General features: G+C 26.4%; 2 protein-coding genes across 10 annotated transcripts; one reads left to right on the forward strand and one right to left on the reverse strand.

Moving 5' to 3' along the window:
* Positions 1 to 1,699: 1,699 nt before the first annotated feature.
* Positions 1,700 to 17,812, reverse strand: LOC145197444 (E3 ubiquitin-protein ligase NEDD4-like). Of its 9 annotated transcripts, none has more exons than XM_090083669.1 (30): positions 17,725 to 17,812; positions 17,220 to 17,336; positions 16,717 to 16,802; positions 15,190 to 15,271; positions 14,831 to 14,869; positions 14,596 to 14,649; positions 14,460 to 14,510; positions 13,783 to 13,847; positions 13,481 to 13,548; positions 13,308 to 13,405; positions 10,317 to 10,433; positions 9,557 to 9,627; positions 9,362 to 9,452; positions 8,820 to 8,870; positions 8,426 to 8,493; positions 7,952 to 8,129; positions 7,714 to 7,770; positions 7,450 to 7,504; positions 7,167 to 7,228; positions 6,896 to 6,961; positions 6,604 to 6,767; positions 6,305 to 6,373; positions 5,889 to 6,010; positions 5,740 to 5,810; positions 4,357 to 4,526; positions 4,194 to 4,254; positions 3,969 to 4,028; positions 3,751 to 3,858; positions 3,261 to 3,430; positions 1,700 to 2,203 (listed from the first exon to the last, which is right to left on the reverse strand). In XM_090083669.1, exons 2-30 carry the CDS (start codon positions 17,310 to 17,312, stop codon positions 2,101 to 2,103), a joined length of 2,550 nt encoding a protein of 849 aa, XP_089939795.1. In that variant the 5' UTR covers positions 17,313 to 17,336; positions 17,725 to 17,812; the 3' UTR covers positions 1,700 to 2,100. The 9 variants fall into 9 exon arrangements, 7 of the variants coding, with proteins under 7 accessions (XP_089939795.1, XP_089939810.1, XP_089939806.1 ...); XM_090083684.1 differs by having other exon boundaries at positions 13,308 to 13,390; positions 17,725 to 17,798; XR_016451394.1 differs by lacking the exon at positions 17,725 to 17,812 and having other exon boundaries at positions 3,739 to 3,858; positions 13,308 to 13,390; positions 17,220 to 17,381.
* On the forward strand, positions 11,586 to 12,699 carry LOC145187919 (uncharacterized). The gene is made up of 4 exons (XM_090083714.1): positions 11,586 to 11,702; positions 11,796 to 11,912; positions 11,995 to 12,107; positions 12,270 to 12,699. Exons 2-4 carry the CDS (start codon positions 11,823 to 11,825, stop codon positions 12,550 to 12,552), a joined length of 486 nt encoding a protein of 161 aa, XP_089939840.1. The 5' UTR covers positions 11,586 to 11,702; positions 11,796 to 11,822; the 3' UTR covers positions 12,553 to 12,699.
* Positions 17,813 to 19,771: the final 1,959 nt, after the last annotated feature.

Genomic DNA, 19,771 nt, shown 5'->3' on the forward strand with positions numbered 1-19,771 from the left:
AGTGTAACTATAATTTTATTGCAAAGTTTACAAAATACAACGAAAAGTTGTAATCATAGAAATAGCACATCAAACATAAAAATAGTGATGTTTTAAAAGTCTACATCAAAAAATTAAAGCTAACATGAATATTTTGTATGTATATCAGTATTGGAAACCTTGATCGCTTTAGTCGATTAAGGTTTGCAATATTACACTACGAATACGCGTAGATTTAGGGCACCCGAATCGAAATCCGTCAGCCACTAATTCAATGCAAAACAAAATATTTTCGGAAACATTTTTAGGAATTATTTTGTTTTATGTTTCTAGCGTCAACAAGGGAGACCCAACTTAATTTTTATTTACTTGCCAATACGATATAATTTTATAAGTCAGAGATATCTTTTTTTGATAACTTTGGTGTTAATAACATTTATGTAGGAGTTTTTAAGAATTAATTGCATGAAGATTTTTTTAAAATTACGTTAAAAGTTTGTTGTTTTTTTTTTGTATAAAATTAAAAGTCAAAGCGAATTTTTATTTTTTCTTTCCTACATAATTTCGAATCAGCAGATTTGCAAATTGTCACGAGGTGGACGATATGTGTACAAAACATTTGAATCATGTACAAGCGTGTATGCAATTCGTTCAGAAGATACATATCAAACTAAAAAATAAAGCTCTAATGTATAACTTCTAATGTATAGCTCTCGAAAAAGAAAATCTGAGGGCAACTCATAGTTGACATCATAAATCCAAGTAATAGTTAACATTATAGGTCAGATGAATTTTTATTAATCGTGATGAATTAGAGATTATTAAATGTACTCTTTAATTAACGTCAGTCTTCATTCATTCTTAAAGGATGATCTGGAAGCGGTAAAAAACGTAGAAAACGATAAAATATCGAGAACAATTTATCAATTAAAAAAAAGTCGACAATAAGCTTTTTCAATTTATTTGAGGAAAGTGATTTTAACAACGTTAGTTCTGTTGACTCAAAATTCATAAAAATATCGTTGAAACGTTTTCTGATTACCAATCAAAAGTTGAACGATTTATCAAACAATTCGTCATGACAGACTTAGCAATATCGCGGAACAACAAACAAGAGTCCACGCTGAAGTTGTTCACTTTTAAGTAAGCTTTCTTTGAAATTACCACGAACAAGAGGTTTGCTTCATAATTAGTTTTTATTATCTTTGTGTAAAGAACAGAGACTTTCAAACTCTTTTTGATGCTTCTAAGAGCTTTGTTCATAGAAGCCTGTTTCTTTACCCCCCAGAGAAAATTTTTTTTTTTAAATATGATACAAGATAATAATGCAAGAGGGGGTTTTAATAGCAGAATTTTAAATTTACTTTAAAACTTGATCCAGTGCAAAAAAAAAAAAAACAAAAACAAAAAAAAAACAACATCAAACGTTTTAACGAGCATCATAGACTATAATAATATTATTATTATTATATCTATTATTATTATTATTGACTATAATAATAATAATAGATATAATAATAATAATAATAATAATAGATATAATAATAATAATAATAATAATAATAATAATAATAATAATAATAATAATAATAATAATAATAATAATAATAATAATAATAATAGATATTTAAGTTGGTTTCAAACAAAAAGCCGACAAAAGATTTTTTTTTTCATGTCTTCATTCAATAAGTTGTTATCTGTACCAAAAAAACAATCGATCTCACGTAGAATATTTTATTTAGCCATACAGCTATCTCACGTAGAATATTTTATTTAGCCAGAATATTTTAGCCATACAGCTATTTACAATTGATGCATCACAAAAAAAGAAAAAAAAAAAAAAATCGCACAGAGACAAGTTTACAAATAAATATTTAGCACGTACAAGTGACACACAAAGGTGACGTAAAAAAACATAAGAGCTACCAGATAACATTGTTTTGTTAGAATTAGTTCGTTGGAAGAAAGAGAAACTAAGCAGAAATAAATTAGTTTATAAATAAATTTAAAGAGAAATTTTCTTATTAAACTTGAAACTAATAAGATGAAAACTTTCACAAATACCAGAATTAAAACTGAGAAAAATGTCAAAGATGCAAAATATCAAGATTTGATAATCCCTCAGTCCACCCCCTCAAATCCTTCTGTATTTTCTATTGCAAGACGCAATTTTTCACGAAGCTCATGATAGCTGTTGTAAGGTGGAAGATCGATGCGATTAAAACTAAAAAAAGATTACGTAAAATAAGCATTTTTTTTCGATGCTCTGGTGAAAACGTTCTTGTAACTGTTTTACCAACTAAACCATCTTATTTTTACCACCAATTCACTAACGAATTTGTCTTTAATCAATTAACTTAATAAATTTAAGTAAGAAAATTACGCTGCAAAGCTTCCCCCCCCCCACGTTTTTCGATCATTTTCTAGGTAAATTTTGTAAGTAAATTTAAACAAAATTAGTGCAGTTAAACAACTTTTTAAACATTTAGGATTTTACTGAATAGTATATGGGCAAGGTTTTCAAAACCTTCCACTAACAAAATGGACTGATTCGTGTAAAACCTCCAGAATCTAAATCCTATATGCATCCGCCCTCCACTAATATGTTGGGGTAACTTTTTAAAGGTAGGGGTAACTTTTGTTGGTTCAAATTCCTTATAATTATAATATTTGAATGTCAAGTGACATTTAACTGCTAAAATTTCAACTCTTTTTTTAAATTCAAACTTACTTCTCCACCAAAGATAAAATATCAAATCATCTCAAACGTCATTTATAAATTTGTGTTCACTGTAATGCTTGGTATATTGGTAAAAACACAACACATTAACGTCAAATAAAAGAGGAACATCTCATATTACAAAATAACCTCACTCATCTACCAATATATTTATGCAAAAGTTTTAACTCTGTAACCAAATTCCTTCATTATGATTTGACAGAAACATGATAAGTAGAATAATAGAAGTTCATCATACTGGGTGAGAGAAACCTGACTTATGCTTATTTCTAGCTCCATTTCTATAATCTATATCTTCTTCACCTTTAGTCACTTAAAGACATCTCTCACACAAATTAATATTTCTTACTTTAAACAATGCAACCTTATCATTACCAAAATAGCAAACCTACTGCTATTTACTTTTATTCTATATATGAAACAATTTTACTTTGTATTAAAATTGCTTATTGATTTCTACCAACTTGAATTTATCTCTATAAAGCGCTCAACAGTTACCACAAATTTTATTTCTAGTAATTCTGAGGCAAATAATTATTACCATGTGTGTGATCTGGGTAGTTGATGAGTGTTTCCCCATCTTTCAATAGTAAACTTTTGAGGACCATTACTTCCATATAATTCAGCGAAGCCATTCATTGGTACTCGTGATGTACCAGTAACAAACTGTAACAGCCTTGCTTTCATTTCATCATCAAAAGTTTGAACAGCCTAAGAAACCAAGAAATCTTACACTATTTTTTTCTACAAAAAAAAACAAACAAAAGTTAAGATTGCTTTACAAAGTGAAAAAAAAAAAATTTTTTTTTTTTTGATAATAGTAGTGAAAACAAAAAATATGATTAAGCACTGTTTAATTCTTGTAATTTTAGTGTAATCTGTAACTTTGTGTTATACATAATTTAATGATACAAAGAATTATGAGAAACAGATTTAGAAAATAAATTTTGATCAAATATGAAAACTATTTTCTAGTTCATTTCTACATTAGCCCCCCCCCCTCAATTTAAAACTCTCACTCATAATCTTACTTTCCAAAACCATTGAATTATAACATGCTTGTCATGGTAACCACTTCTGTACTGAGTGTTTTTTCTCCAATCTTCCATATCGATTTCTCCCAAACCACAAAGAAGATACTAAAGTTCAGAGGAATTTATAATTGCCGGGAAAGCATTTAAGATAAGATGTCTGAAGTAATGCAATAAAATTTAACAAAGATAATATAATAGAAATTGAAGTGACACACCTCAAGCTCCCGCTCATCAAAAACTTGAAGTGCTGTACGTGGAATCAGATCTTCAAAACCCTATTTAAAAAAAAATTATAAATCAAATTGAAAAATTATGGAAATCAGAAATTGTTACACATATTCATTTTTATCAGAAATTCCAATTAAGAACATTAAAAAAATATTGTAAAAAATATCATAACTGTCCTCTTCTCACCCTTAAATTAAAAAAAACAACAAAACCTTCATAAATGCATTCATTTGTTCAGAGACACGATCCATAAATCTCCATTTGATAACCAAACTAAAAATTTTGAAAAAAATGAAATCCATATATTTTTTATATCAAGTTTTTATTTTGCTAATTTTCTTATTTAATCTTAAAACAAAAACTACTGAAAATTACTCAATATATTGTTTTTTATTTTCGTTTGTGACAGGAATATTTGCTCCATTTTTAATGAGTTCTTTTGAGACTATTGTTCCAAATGACTCATAATCTATCACGAACATCACATCCAATTCCGTAGGATCATGAGATAGAAGCCAATTTAAACTTTCATGGTATTCTGAATCCTTTAAGGATAAAAAGAAAAAAAAAAAAGATTAAAAAATAAATAACTAAATTTGACAACTAGCAAAAAAATGCTTCTGAAAATCCTTTATATTTTCTAAAAGTAAAAAAGAAAAAAGCTTTATAATTTGACATTTTTAAGTTTGACATCTTAAAATGTTTTACAGTACAACTCTTTTAAGAACTTAAACTTATTTAAAGCGCTGCTGCATCAACAGAATCCCAAAATACAATTCTAACTAACTGTAAAAAAATTTTTCTTACTGGAGCGTTGAAAAACTTATAAAGGAAAACACAAACACAAAAAAGCAGAAAAAAAGACTCAAAAAATATTACATTTAGTGTTGGCAAGTTACAAACAAACACAAAACTTAAGTTGCTTTGAGCAGCCAAATTGATCATATGCTGCAATTATTTTTGCTACATCAGATTTAAGTGACTTATTACATTCGTTGTTTGATTTTCAGTGTTAAGTAAAAGTAGCCAATAATAATTAGAATAGTTGTCAGTAGCAACCATTTGTTGTTAGTGTTAACAGTGATTGACAATAGCTCTTGTTATTACAAATATTGATAATGATGCCAAAATTCAGTAAACTTTTTAGTAACAACAACAGTTACTAATTTTTGGTATCAACTTCTAATATACCCTGATACTAACCATGTCGGGTGTTCTAATGTAGAAACTTAGTAATTCAAAACAAATATTCCCCAAAACGATAGCTTTTATTTTGTAACTTTTCCCCTTAAATTTTAAAAAGCAAATCATTTGTTCACTAAAATAATAATAATAAAATAATAACTAAATAATAAAAATAAAATAATAACTAAATAATAAAAATAAAATAATAACTAAATAATAAAAATAAAATAATAACTAAATAATAAAAATAAAATAATAACTAAATAATAAAAATAAAATAATAACTAAATAATAAAAATAAAATAATAACTAAATAATAAAAATAAAATAATAACTAAATAATAAAAATAAAATAGTAACTAAATAATAAAAATAAAATAATAACTAAATAATAAAAATAAAATAATAACTAAATAATAAATATAAAATAATAACTAAATAATTATATTAAAATAACAACTAATTAATAATAATAAAATAATAACTAAATAATAAATTGCATTTTAGTAAAAAATGAAATTTTTCAATTAGCAATTTTGAGACACTAAAAGTTTAAAGTCTAAAAATCCTTACAACACTCTCCATATCTCGTAAAGTGATTTTTTTTCCTAACATCATCTTGTAGAATGGTCGAATAAAGAAAGCTGTAAAAATGGAAAGCAAGTTATTAGCAATAGAAACTTTAATTTTTAACACTTATATAGAAAAAAAAATCTTCTCACCATCTAAAAGTTTGCCATGGTAAACTGCCATTCCAGCTACACGCCCAATAAATTTAAAATATGACAAGTGCTGTTCATTGGCAATTCCAGAGTTTGAATTAATTTGCAATGTATAGTTGTCACTAAAATTAATTTGCAATTTATAGTTGTCACTAAAAGAATTATGATTTAAGTCATTTTTGCATATAAATGAAATAGCAGGACAACAGTTGGATGGATTTGGCAAAAAGGAGTGAAGAGTCATTTGGAATAACTAGCTATAATAAAGACTGCCAAGTGGCTAAAAAAGTGGGAAAAATAGCACCTAAGAAAACAAAAAAAAAATAAACAAACAAACATTCTTAAAGGTATTTTTTTAACCATAATATTGCAAACACAAGAACAAAAACATTGTAACCACAGTAACAATAGCTTACGTTGCAGAATACTCAAAAAGGCCATAGTAAGGATTAAACATCTCTTTTGATAGCAAGTAAAACCATTCTCTAAAAAAAGTTAAAAATGCAAATGTATGTGCTGTTGTGGCAAGTTTTTTAATGATACTACAATGCTTGTGGCATTGTGATATCATTAAAAAGACTTGTCATTAAAATTGAGGAAAAAAATTGTAGAAAACTTTTAATTATTCATTTACTTTTATGCATGCAAAATAAGTGTGAATGTTTAAGGTTTGAATAGCTCATCTAAGTATAATTACATAATAAAATATATTTACCTAGTAACTCCACCATAGTCAAGTCCAGTTTCTCCATCAAAAACAATCCATAATTTGGTCTTTAGTAACTCAACATTGGTACAGGAATGCAAAACAAAACGATAAGAATCTTGAAATAGATTATTTCGTCGAACATGTATTTCATATTTGCTAGGCACATTTTCCTATTATAAAGTTATTGAGCCTTAGCAATAGTACAACATAATATAATATATCTTAACATAGTACAGCATTATGATTCAACAAATGCCGTTATTAGGATCCTAATTAAAAAGCACAAAAAATTTTTTACCGGTTTTTTTAATCTTGATCTGAAAAAATCATATTTTCTTTTATAGTCACGAGAATAAGGTAAAATCTAAATTAAAAAAAAAGTCTAGTGAACAAATAATTATTGCCACAAATTTCTTTTTGTATCAAAACATCAATGCAATAAAAATAAGAAAATTCATCTCAAAATTTACCCCAATATAGGTCTAATTTATAAAGTAAAAAAAAAAAAAAAAAAAAAAAAAAAAAAATTCTTTTTACATAAAAAATATATTATATATATTTATTTATACCTCTGGCTTCCTTTTTTCTTTTGATTGTAGACGAGGATCTTCCCACTGAGTTGATTGTGTCTCTAATAAATTACGTAAAACATTTATAAATTAAGTTATAAATTAAATATATTTATGAGTAAATTATAATCAAAATCTTAACCAAAACTTTTAATTTACCAATTTTTTATTTTTATTTTTATTTTTGATTGTAATTATAAAGTAATACATAAATAAAATACTTTTTTTAAGTACCAAAAACAAATTATACCCTTTAGTTTTAACCTAAAAAGTTTCTACAAACCATGATCAATAAAAAACACTCTTCCATCAACATGAACCCGTTCCTCCCATCCAGGCTAATGCAATAAAAAAACAACTAATTACATCAAAAAGTTTTATTAATTGATTTTTGATTGCAGAAAGTTAAAGAGATGATAAAATTGGGTAAACGACAATTACAAAGGCTTTGTAAAATTATATGCAAATTTATAACCGAGGATTGTGTGCGCTAACACATCTCTAGCAGGGCAGTACAACTATACCGGCAAAGGGTATTACACTATACCGGCAAAGGTTCTGCATCTTTAGAGTGACTATCTTCATCATTTGTGCGAGGATCAATCTAAAGTATATAAAATTAATTATGCATACTTAAATTAAATAGAATCATAAATTTATAACTCTGGATTTTGTAATGACATAAATATATTTCAGTATCGCACAGTAACCTTATAACTTCTTAATTCTTATTACAATATAAAGTCTCTCTTATCAAGGATGTCAATATAAAAAGTTTCTATTACCCAAGATGTTATTCGCTGGTTATGATTAATAAAGAAAACTCTATTATTTGGGGCTAACTGCATTGCCCAACCTGGTGGCAAAGGCATTTCTGCTTGACTGGGTACATCAGGATGAAGTCTTTCATTGATCTCTTGAGTCTGAGTATTCTCATTTTGATTTTCATTTAAACTGATTTGCCTGAAAATAAAAGTACTGTAATAAAGAAAGTTCACTAATAATGAAAAAAAAAAAAGGCTTGCTGAAATTTGCAAAATACGGAAATTACAATCTATAATTATAAAATATAAACTTATAAAATTATAATATATAATTGTAAAATATAAAAGCAGTTCCACAATAAAAACTTGAGTAAAAATTATTAAATATTTATCATTAAATATTAAACACCAGCATAGAATATATTATGATTTATTACATTAGGATATATAAATATTATTTAAGGAGCTAAGCATATATTTCAACAACTAACTCACGGATTTGGTTTTGTCCAAGTTGTTTTTCTAGTGTTATGATCAATATATAAATTTCTTCCATGTATATTCTAGAAAAATATGCATACTCTATATATGTATTACTATATTTTAGAAAAATCTGACCTTATCGAAAATATTTTCTTTTTTTTACTTGTTTTTTTTTTGTTTTTTTTTTTATGAAACATTTGTTTGAAGCACAAAAAGTTATTTATTTTTATTTTTTATTTTAATTATTTTTACAATATTTATTTTTAACAGATGCTTAAAATAGCACAAGTTATATAACATTTTTAATGTAAACATTCTTTAACAAATTTAATTATCATACATACATTTAAAAAAATAAAAACGAAATCTCAAAAAAGATATAAAATAAATATCAATTTTGACTTGCCTTTCTTTCTTCCCAACCAGGAGGTAAATCTGCACTAGTTCTTGCATCAGACTGAAATTGAAAACTTTTAAAAAGGAAAACCCTTATTTACAAATTAAAAGATTAATAAAAAAGTTGTTCATAATAAAAAAGCAGCTAAAAGTGTGCAATAAAATCACAGCATCTTACTCAAATCTTTTTATTATCATTTTCATCACAATGATTAATCTAATATTACTGTAATAAGACCAGATTGAACCATCATTGTTTTAAAAATCAAAAGTCATCAAAAAATTATGTAAATTGTAATGTAAAGCTTTATCATTTTACTTCAGAAACTAATAAAGCTTCAACAATACAATTCTGAAAAATACATCGACAAAAAGGAATGCTATGACAAATGTTTTTGTTGATTAATTTGATTGGCATAAAATTGTAACCATTAAAACCAAGGTGGTTAAAGTAAAACAAAATGTTTTCAACAAAATGTTAAGTAAGTTGATATTCTGTTTTGCTCCAACCAAATTGTTAAATAAAAAGAACAAATAAATAGAAAAACTCACTGTAGACTCTTCAAGGCTGATATGTCTTCTAATGTTAAACCGACCACCATGATTTATGTATCCAGGAATTGAACTCACTGCAGCAAGTGTACTAAGAAAAATCATAGAAAAGTTTCTCTTTAAAAATAAATAAAGCAAATTTCTTCAAGTGGTTTTGATATCCTAAATAGTAAAAACAGTTTTAAATTTAAATACCTGTCCCCAGGTCGATTCCAAGTGGTAGTTCGATTTGTGTGGTCTACATAAAATGTTCTTCCATTTGCATCCTATAAGAAAAATCAAAAAACTATATATCACCCAAATGCATCAGGACCTTTAAGAAAAGTTCACAAGAAGATCTTTTCCATCAATAAATTTAGACAAAAAGTCAGCAAATGTTAAACTTAAGAATAATTTAGTAAGTAAATAGTAAAGAAAAACTATGAAAATAAAATTTCATGCTTTTTGTAAAAATTATCAACACTTGCTAGTATCAGACAAAATTTTAAATCTTTTTTTTAAGCATCTGGGAGATGATACAACTATTTTTATAAAAAGAATATTAAAAAAAAAAATTAAAAAGACAGAGGGGTGGAAAAATAATACAGAAATAAGCTTATAGATTAGAATATATATAAAATATTAATAATGATAAAAAATCTAGAAAACACACTTGATGTAGCATAAAGCATATTTGAAACCTTTGAAAGAAATAACAAGAGTTTCCATAATAGCCTATTAATTTTCATGATAATATGTCGAGAAAAAGTAATAAACATTTTAAAAAGAATATAAAAAACATGTAATAATAATAAAAATAATAACAGCATTAAATATAAATAATTAATTTCAATAACAAAAATAAGGATAAAAACAATTGTAATAAAAATAATAATAAATAACTGAAATATCATAAGCAGCATCAAAAAAAAAAAATTTGTAAAAAAAGTTGCTAAGGGATTTGTTTGTTACTAACTTGTCTTTCCTCCCAACCAAGAGGAAGTGGAGCAGCCTCTAGTGTAGTATTTAGCTCTTGATCAGCTTCTGTGAGACTTTCTTCATTTATTTCTCGTGGCACTACCTCCCAACCAGGCTATAAAGTAAAAGATTTTATTTGATGTCATATGAAAGTATCAACAAAGAACAACTTCCTTACTCATAAAATATTTCTCATAAAATGTTTTCATTATGCAGCATCCTCTTTACACATGGAAAATTTTCCTGACACAACAAACATTTTCCTAAAATAACTTTCTTACATCAAAAATTGTGTGCACACACAAACAACATCTTGATTACGCATAAAACATCCTCCTTATGCATGGAAGATATTTCTCACACATACTATAACTTTCTCACACATACAGCATCGTTCTTACACACAATTCATCTACTACTTCTACTTTCTATTATCTACTTTCTTACACATGCAGCAAAGTTTCTTAGACAGGGAACAACCTTTTTTAAAAGGAATTTACATTTTGGAACCAACTTATAGTAAACAAATTTGTGCTCATTTTTGGAGAAAAATAATTTTTGAAAACATTCTTTTCCTTCTTGAATGCTCAGAAGTAAGAGACATTACTAATGATTTACAATCAGAAGATAACTCAATTATACATAGTAGGGGTCATGTATCATTTCAATGGTTCTATTGAAACTTTGAAATTATTTATTGTTATTATTTATTATTGTTATTATGGTTAGATCTATTGAAAATTTGAAATAAAAAAAGTTAGAATACTGAAAACTGAATTTACAAAGCAAATATTTTATTAAATACATTTCACAAATATTTTATTAAATACATTCACACAATCTAAAAAATTTTCATTAATAAAAACAACGATTGTTTAACTGAAAAAAGAAATTGAATGAAAAGAATATTGTATTTGTAACTCATAAAGAAAACAATTGCACCCATGTGAGTTTCTTCTAAGTAACTGATATTGCAAAAATAGAAATGTAGCAAAGGTACTTCAAGATATTCTAACAAAAAACTTGTACATAATGAATTTTCAAAGACCTCATGCATAAGTTATGCAAAAAATAAAAGAAGCTACAAGAGCATCAATTTACAATAAGTAATAAGAATACAAGGATAAAATAACAAAAACAAAGATAAGAATACAAAAATTATATAATAAATAGCTATTATAGATATAAAAAAGTATTTAACAAGGAAAATTTCACACAAAAAAAATAACAACAGGTGAAGAGATATTTCAGAGTTACTATCAAAATAGTTCAATATGCCAGCAAGAGTTGATGGAAGGCAAAGAACCTTTTGTGGGGAAATACTAAATAAATAGAATGTTTATGAGAATTATATTCAAACACTGCATAGAGGAAGAGCAGAAAGGTAAAATACTTTAAAAACTTTTTTGCTTCCATTCTACAAGTAACTTAAAAATTTAAATATATCAATTTTTTTACATTCTTAAATTTTTTCTAGTTTTACATTTACTAAAACAAATCAAACATGGAACTTAAGCAGGTGGAAGAAATGCTAAAACAAGAAGAGTCAATCCATATAAAAGCATTGCATGATATACAGATGAAACTTTTGCAGGTAAGAAAATATGCATTTTCTAGATCATTATAAGAGCTTATGAAATTCAAAAAAAATAATTTTTTGCTGACTGTTTTTACAGATCAGATCATTTCTCCGCAACAAAGAATCAGAAGACCATCACTTGAAGTTATTTACCTCAACTTTTGCTAAAAATAAAGAACCATACAACACACCATGTTACATTTGTGAAAAGTATGTTATTTTCTAAAAAACTAAAAAAAATTTTGAGGTTTAATTTTTTATTCAATATCTATTTACTTAATATAAAATTAGGGAATAATAACTAAGAGTTTGTAATTGAGAACCATAACAAAAAAGCTTTAAACCATATTAATAAAATTTTTTTTTTTACAGGGAGAGGGACACATGGCAACAGGAAACAGGAGTAAAATTGTGCACACCTAATTCTCATTATAACACTAAAGATAAAAAAAATCCTGAACTATTATGGCCTTTGAGCAATCAATCTAAACAATGGTCTCCAAGGTTAAGCACATCAAAACCATTAACAGGACCTCCAATGAAAAAATGCTTATCGTGTGGGAATAATATTCATAGAAATGCACCTGTGTGCCCAATATGTAAGGCAAAAAGTTATTCAAGGAATATTAAAAGGAAGATCAACCTGAGTGAATGAAGTTAACGCTGAACAAATGAAGACATCAAATGAAGATGAAGAACAAAAAAACATAAGGACACTTGAAGCAGAAAAATATAAATTTTAAAAATATATTTACTGTAAAAAAAAAAAAAAAAAAAAAAAAAAAAAAAATCAATAAATAAATGCTTACTGAAAAGTAAAAATTATGTACATAAATAAAAATTCAGGACTTAAAATACTACTTTAAATTTTTGTATCTATTATAAAACAAACAAAATTAAATATTCATATATTGTTATATGAATATATTTATAGCCTTTATTTGAAAACACTTCATAATAAAACAATACCATTTTAAAACCATGAGGTGATCACCAGGTGTAAAAACAAACAACTCCACTTGCACAGGTTTGAAAAACACACATACAAAAAAAAACTAATTTAGATATAAAAATATTCTGCATTTTATATGGAAACCTTTAAACATGCAAAACTTTTGTTTTGAATTTTTATTTTTAAACTTTTTTTTTATCTGTAAAAAGCACTTTCTTTAAAAATATGTAAAAATATACAATTTCCTAGTGTTAAACCATTTTTACACCTTAGAATCACCTTACAGTACTTTTCTGCCACTATTGACGGTTTAAGGCATTGCCAACAAGTGGCTTGCAAAAAGTGTCTTTAAACATCATCCAAAAAAAAAAAAAAAAAAAAAAAAAAAAATTTGAGAAACTAAATATAACTTTAACAAATAAATTGCACAAAATAACAAAAACAAAAAATATACTAACTTCTTGTGGATTTTCTACAGTAGAAGATGAACTTGGTGTGGCTAAACTGAGTTCATTGAGGTCTTTGACAACATTTAGCACCCCTATACCATCAGTTGCTAGTTTTTTAAAATAAAAATCTATCTTATCTACTTTAAATAAAACAATTTTACACATTATATTAAAAATCTCACCATCTTCATTGGGGTTTTTTACTATGGCAATATATACTCTGATGTTGCCTCGAACCCGTGATCTTGCACTAGAAGAAAAATATTGGAAAGAAAAGTTTCAAATCTGTTCAGTAAAAAAAAGTTTTTCATTCTGCGATTTTGTAAACCCAATAACCTAATTGTAAACCGTATAAACCAATTACTGAATACTAGACATTGAATCAGGTAACTATATTAAAAACTATTTTTTTGCATCTGGACTGATACCTACTTACAAAATTAGTGGTGATATGTTATGAGGCATAAAAAGTGGAAACAAATACCTTCTTTGTTGCAAAAGATAGTCCTTTGTAGCTAACCTTTCAATATCAAGATTGTCACATTCTTTCTGTAAAAAAAAAAAAAAAAAAAATTTTTTAAAGTATAAAATTCATTCAAAACTGCACCAAAAGAAAATTTCATGTTAGTTTCCTCAAAATGCACCAACTTCAAAAAGTTGATGCATTTTGAGGAAACTAACATGAAATTTTCTACAATATCTGTATTCTGCCTACAACCAGACTTCTCAAACTTTATATCATACAGAATCAACAACCATGCCTCAGTACATATACCATCATTCTTATACTTTAAGTCATCTCAGTCTGGTTTTTCTTAGAGAATTTACCAAAGAAAGAAACAAACAAACAAAAGCAAACATAAAGTGGGAGGGATATTAAAAAACTTTTTTTTTTTTTCTTTTTTCGAGTGACCAAAATATTTGCCCCTAAACCTAACATCTATTTTTCTATTTGGTTTTTTAAATTTTAATTTCACGTACAAATCAACAAAATCACAAAAGTACAAATCAACCGCAGTATTGTTTTGTTTCTTTTTTTAATTTCTTCTGCAACTTCAATTTATAAGACGTCGTTAAACGTCATTAACAAGCGCTGTTCCAGAGAGCAAAGGTTATAAGGTTATAAAAACAGTTCTGGTCATTTATCACTTTATAACTTACAGGGAGGTTGTTCAATGGTATTTCAATTTCACCCAAAAAATCATCACGCGTCTAAAACAAAGTAGAACAAGTACCATGTAAAAGTTTTACAACATTAAAAAAAAAAAATAAAAATAAATAAATAGTAACAACTCACAATACGATTTTCATCGAATAATTCCAGCAACAACTTGTGGTTCACTGTATTTACCTAAGTGCAAAAAAAAAGCAATTAATAATTAGCCAATTAAAGTGCAATACCCAAGGGAGAAAAAAACTGTTACTGCCAACATACATTTAACTATTACAATTAGGAAACTTGTTACAACAAACCTCTAAACTTCCCAACAAAGTTAATTGCATTAAATATTTGACAAATGTAGTATACTTACTCTTAAGTAGAAACTGCAGTTCCATTGAGGATTTAAAGTCTAAAAAGAAAAGCATTAGTTAATATATACTAATAAAAAAGCAAAAAAGAAACTTTTTTGAGAGTGTAAATAAAATATGCAACAACTACATAAACGTGTTCTTCAATTTGTTCAGCCAAATAGACTCATGTAGGTTACAGAATATTTTTTAGATTGCTTATTTTTGTTTAAGTATAAATTACCTTAAGTTTTAACAATTACTTATCATGTCTTTATTGAAACTTTAACAGCAATTTAACAGAATCTTATCTGCCATTAATCTACTTGTAACAGAATTTTATCTGTCATTTATCTAAATGAAACTGTATAAAGAAAAATACCTTTTTTTGAACATTTGTTTGCAGTGTAGTCACCAAGTTAATACGACGCCTATCAAACAACTTTATAACACAATATGGATCACTATAAAAGAATCAAATTATTTCAATATTAACAGTAAAAATGATAACAAAACAAAATAATATCAAAAACAAGAAAAAAATGAAAAGTAATTCAATAAAATTAAAGTAGATAAAAGTGATCTATAAAGATAAAATTTAGAAATACAACATAAGCACATTAATCCAAAACAACTTTAAATATAAATTTTATTACTATATAAACTTAAAGAATTTTTTTAGAAATTAGTGGTATAAACTATAAAAAGAAATATTCTTTTTAAATTCTCTTTATGTTGATTACTTAGCACTTTATCAGAAATCAGAAACCAAATGATTCAAACCAATCATCAATATTACTCAATATATAAAGTACTATAACTTTACATGTAAAAGAAATCAGAAACCAAATGATTCAAACCAATCATCGATATTACTCAATATATAAAGTACTATAACTTTAAATGTAAAAGAAATTTGATTGCAGAGCAAAAAATTGCAAATGACTTTTACAAATCTAACTTTAAATCAGTATTTGTGAAATCCACAACAAGATATTGTTTTTTTTAATTTTATTTTTGTTGATAATTAAACAAATACACAAAAAAAAAAAACATTTAGCCCACCCAAATCTTTTTCCCTTGAAAAGTCACCAAAAATACAAAGACTAAAAAAAAAAAAACAAACACAAAAACCTTCACTACCTCTCCCTCTACCTAAACTTTTAATGTTATAACTATGGAGCCAGTTGTTCACCTCCAATGTTATATCATTTGATCAGGTTGATCATAATACTGAAAAGAAAAATTGATCAACCTTCCTCTCCTAAAGGTTTAGGGTGTGGGAGGACATCATGTGCACAAACATAAAATATCCATTAAGAGTAACTCACAGCTCTCTGCTAATTTATAGTTAACCATAGAGCAAATTACAATAAATTTACAAGCAATAAGTAAAAACTGATAAAAAAAAAACAACAACTCAGCAACAAGAGTCAGTTAGCAAGTTAAAAAAAGAGCAGTTGGGTATTAGGAAAACACTTAAAATATTTTTCAGTGAAGCCATTTATTCTGCATAAAAAGATTTGACTTAAAAACTCTAACTTTAAAACTGATCAAAAATATTTAAAACATATATGATGTCAGCATTTCAATTCCAGCTTGAATTTATAAACCTTGTTGCTTATTAAAAAATCTTCACTCCACATTTTGTGTAAATATTAAATGTTTACTTTAAGCAAGTAAACATTCAACATTCACACAAAAACTTTGAACTTATTGACTATTTACTGTTACTAGAGTTATATTTTTTAATTCAAATACCAAAAATTGTTAATTTTAGCACTTTTATAGTAATTATAAATAAATTGGTAATTGGCCACCTAAGTATATTTGAGAGACAAAGAAATTTTGAAGAGTAGTTAAATATATGTAGAGATAATTGTGCAATATATGGATAACTTCTGCTCACCTTAGTCCAAAAATGTCTTTTTTAGCAAGATTGATGCCTTTTAGAATTTTCACTCTCAAAATAGAAATATTTTCACCAACAAAGCTCTAAAAATGAATTTTTAGATAAAAGAAATAGATAAAACAAACAAACAAACAAAAAAACAAACAAAAAACAGAACAGAGGGGAAAGTACATAATGCTAAGCCGAGCCAGGCTTTAAAAAGAGCCAGTTATTTTTAAACTATTATAGTTTAAAAGAGAAAGAATAAGGTCCCTGATAGCAAGTAGCCATAGTTTTAAAAGGTTGCCAATTCCTTCTCCATTTGATATTTATACAGTGTCTTTTAAGCAAGCAACTTGTTATGGGATTAAAAGCTACTTTATTAAAAAATTTTATACCATGTTGCCATTAGTTGTATATACAGTGCAATATTATCCATACTAATAATGTAATATGTAATAAGCAGTGATACATTTTAACATACTAAAACATTTTTTTTCTCAGTATTATCTTAAATTTACCATTGGAAGACCTTTAGCTTTCTCAGCAATTGCTGCATATGATTCTGTTCTTTGATCATCTCCAACCAAAACTGGTATATCTCCTGACATCATTTTTATTTGAAGTCCATTTTATAACTGCATATAAATAAAGTTAACAAATATAATCTAGATCTAAAAACATATAATAAAAATATAACAAAAAAAATATTGCTTTTATACTGTATTGCATAGTATGTATTATTACAATAAATGCAAAGGATAATAGAGTTTCTATTTAAAACAAATATTATAAAAACGAATATATTTGTATATAAAACATTTTTTTTGATTCTATAATTTTAAAATCTAAAAAACATCTTTTATCTATGAAATACCTACATGAACTCGACTTAACCTACTTAAAAAATATATCTAGTAATTTTCGAAAAATTTCTATAACTTAAAGTTTAAAAATATCACTTAGACTAAACTAGATAAGTTAAACATTTTTAAAACACCCGTTTAAATTCGATTATGCACTGACCTAGCTGCTTGCATCGAATAAGGAAAACAAGCTTTTGAAATATATAATCATGTAATTAATAGGATAGTTTACGTGAGAAAAACTCATTAAAATGTTAAAAATGCTGTTGTTATCGCCAAGATGGTTGCTGTGACGTCACAAATCCAGATAAATATTTTTAAACATAATTATTTAATACTTATATTAGTACATTATTTAAAAATATGCAGTTAACTTCTAATAGGTGGATTCCCAGAACACAATATGCAACAAGACTTTCCGAAGCTAAATTAAAGACACCAAAAAAAAAAAAAATAAACTCCATTTCGCGATCCAACTTTCCCGGGATGATTTCAATTTTACTATTTTTAAGTATTGATGCGTAATACATTAAAATAATCTCTGTTAACAAAAATGAGCACTAAATTAATCTTGACCTTTTCTTAACCTTCTTTTCTTTTTTTCATATCAGTATCACAATCTGCTAGAATAATATTTAAAAAGCCCTTTATCTGGCACTTCTTTTCGCATTATCGATTACCGGTAAACGACTTCAGTAAAACAAACCTTATACAACAAAGATTTTACCTTTTTTTAGCTGGAAAATGGCTTAACAAATGGCTCATCCAGGGATTTATTTTACTGGAAGAAAGATTAAATGGTTAAAAACGATTGAAATTTTTTATAGTCTGGGCTTTACAGTGCATTCGCGAGTGAAGCACAAATAGAAGATAAATAATTAGCGAATTTTACTTGAGAAAAAAAAAAAAAAAAATTTGCCATTAAAAAGAACGAATGGTCCAGATTCCGTATGCAATCAATTGTCTCAGTTAAAAAGTGCAATTAATTATCTTTGTTAAAAAGTGAGAAGAATAATTTAAAATTTGCTTCATTAAAAATTTGAATCATAAGTTCCAGAATTAAACTTATCTTTGAAAGCTTAACTTTCAAACGACTTTCTTTCTTTTAATTTTGTGTCAGGCATTTAAACTTTGGAGTAAACTAACTCAATCGTTAAAAAAAAAACTTGAAAGAAAAATGAATGAAAAAGAAATTGTCAGCATACAAATCTTATTATTACGTCACGAACGTTTTAAACCCGTTTTATTGTTAATTTTACGCCAGGGTTACTAAGGGTTAGTTAACAAATTGACAATGAAAATTAGGTTTAAAAACTTTTTTTTTCATATTTATAGCGTTTCATCGAATAGGAATGGCAGAATACACTCATCCAAGCATTATTACAAAATTACTTTGACAGTTTTTTTAATGACAGAACCTGGGAAGCAGTAGTGTTATTGATTCTACGTAAGAGATACTCTAGGCTCTAACGTGTTTAATTAATACCCAGGTTGTTTTACATAAATTTGGCAAAAATTGCTAAATGTGCGGCTTTATTTTTTTCCATAATAAAGGTTATAATGATCTGATTTTATTTAATATCACTGACAAACCATTCAATTTGACTCAAAACAGATACGCTAATCCAAGGGTGTCTTCATAGTGCAAAAAAAAAAAAAAGAAAAAAAAACGTTGCTAAGTTACGCTTAAATCCGAAGTTACAGCATGTCACATGGCCGATAGGCTCATTGATACGGATATCCATTGACGTGCGTTAATTGGCCAATATTTTAGGGGAAACGTTAAAAGAATACTTTTTTTTTTAATGAAAATTTAGATAATGGGCTCACCATTTACCCAAAAATTTTTTTTCAATATTATAACACAACAAGAGCTATAGGAAAAAAGTGTGGAAAATTTTCAAAACAAAAGTCAGACATTTCGTTGATATAGAAGAGTAGTAAAAGTTTAAAGTATTTAAAAGAAAAAACCAAACTCAGGAGGTCATATGATGTAATAATAGCAGAAATCAGATTGTCAAGCAAGCATTTGAAGTCTTGACATTCTTGTTTGGGAAACGTCAACTTAACAGTGTGGGGTAACGGTCCAAAGAAAGTAAACAGATTAACAGATAGATTCAAACGATGCTCAATTGTCGAACTTTTCTTTTATAATTATTATTTGCATAACAAATCTAAAGTAATGAATAAATAAATATTAATGAATA

This window comes from Hydra viridissima, unplaced genomic scaffold, assembly GCF_058129835.1.
Source record: "Hydra viridissima isolate aposymbiotic clone 2 unplaced genomic scaffold, HvirCarnegie_v1 scaffold_1, whole genome shotgun sequence".
NCBI lineage: Eukaryota > Metazoa > Cnidaria > Hydrozoa > Anthoathecata > Hydridae > Hydra > Hydra viridissima.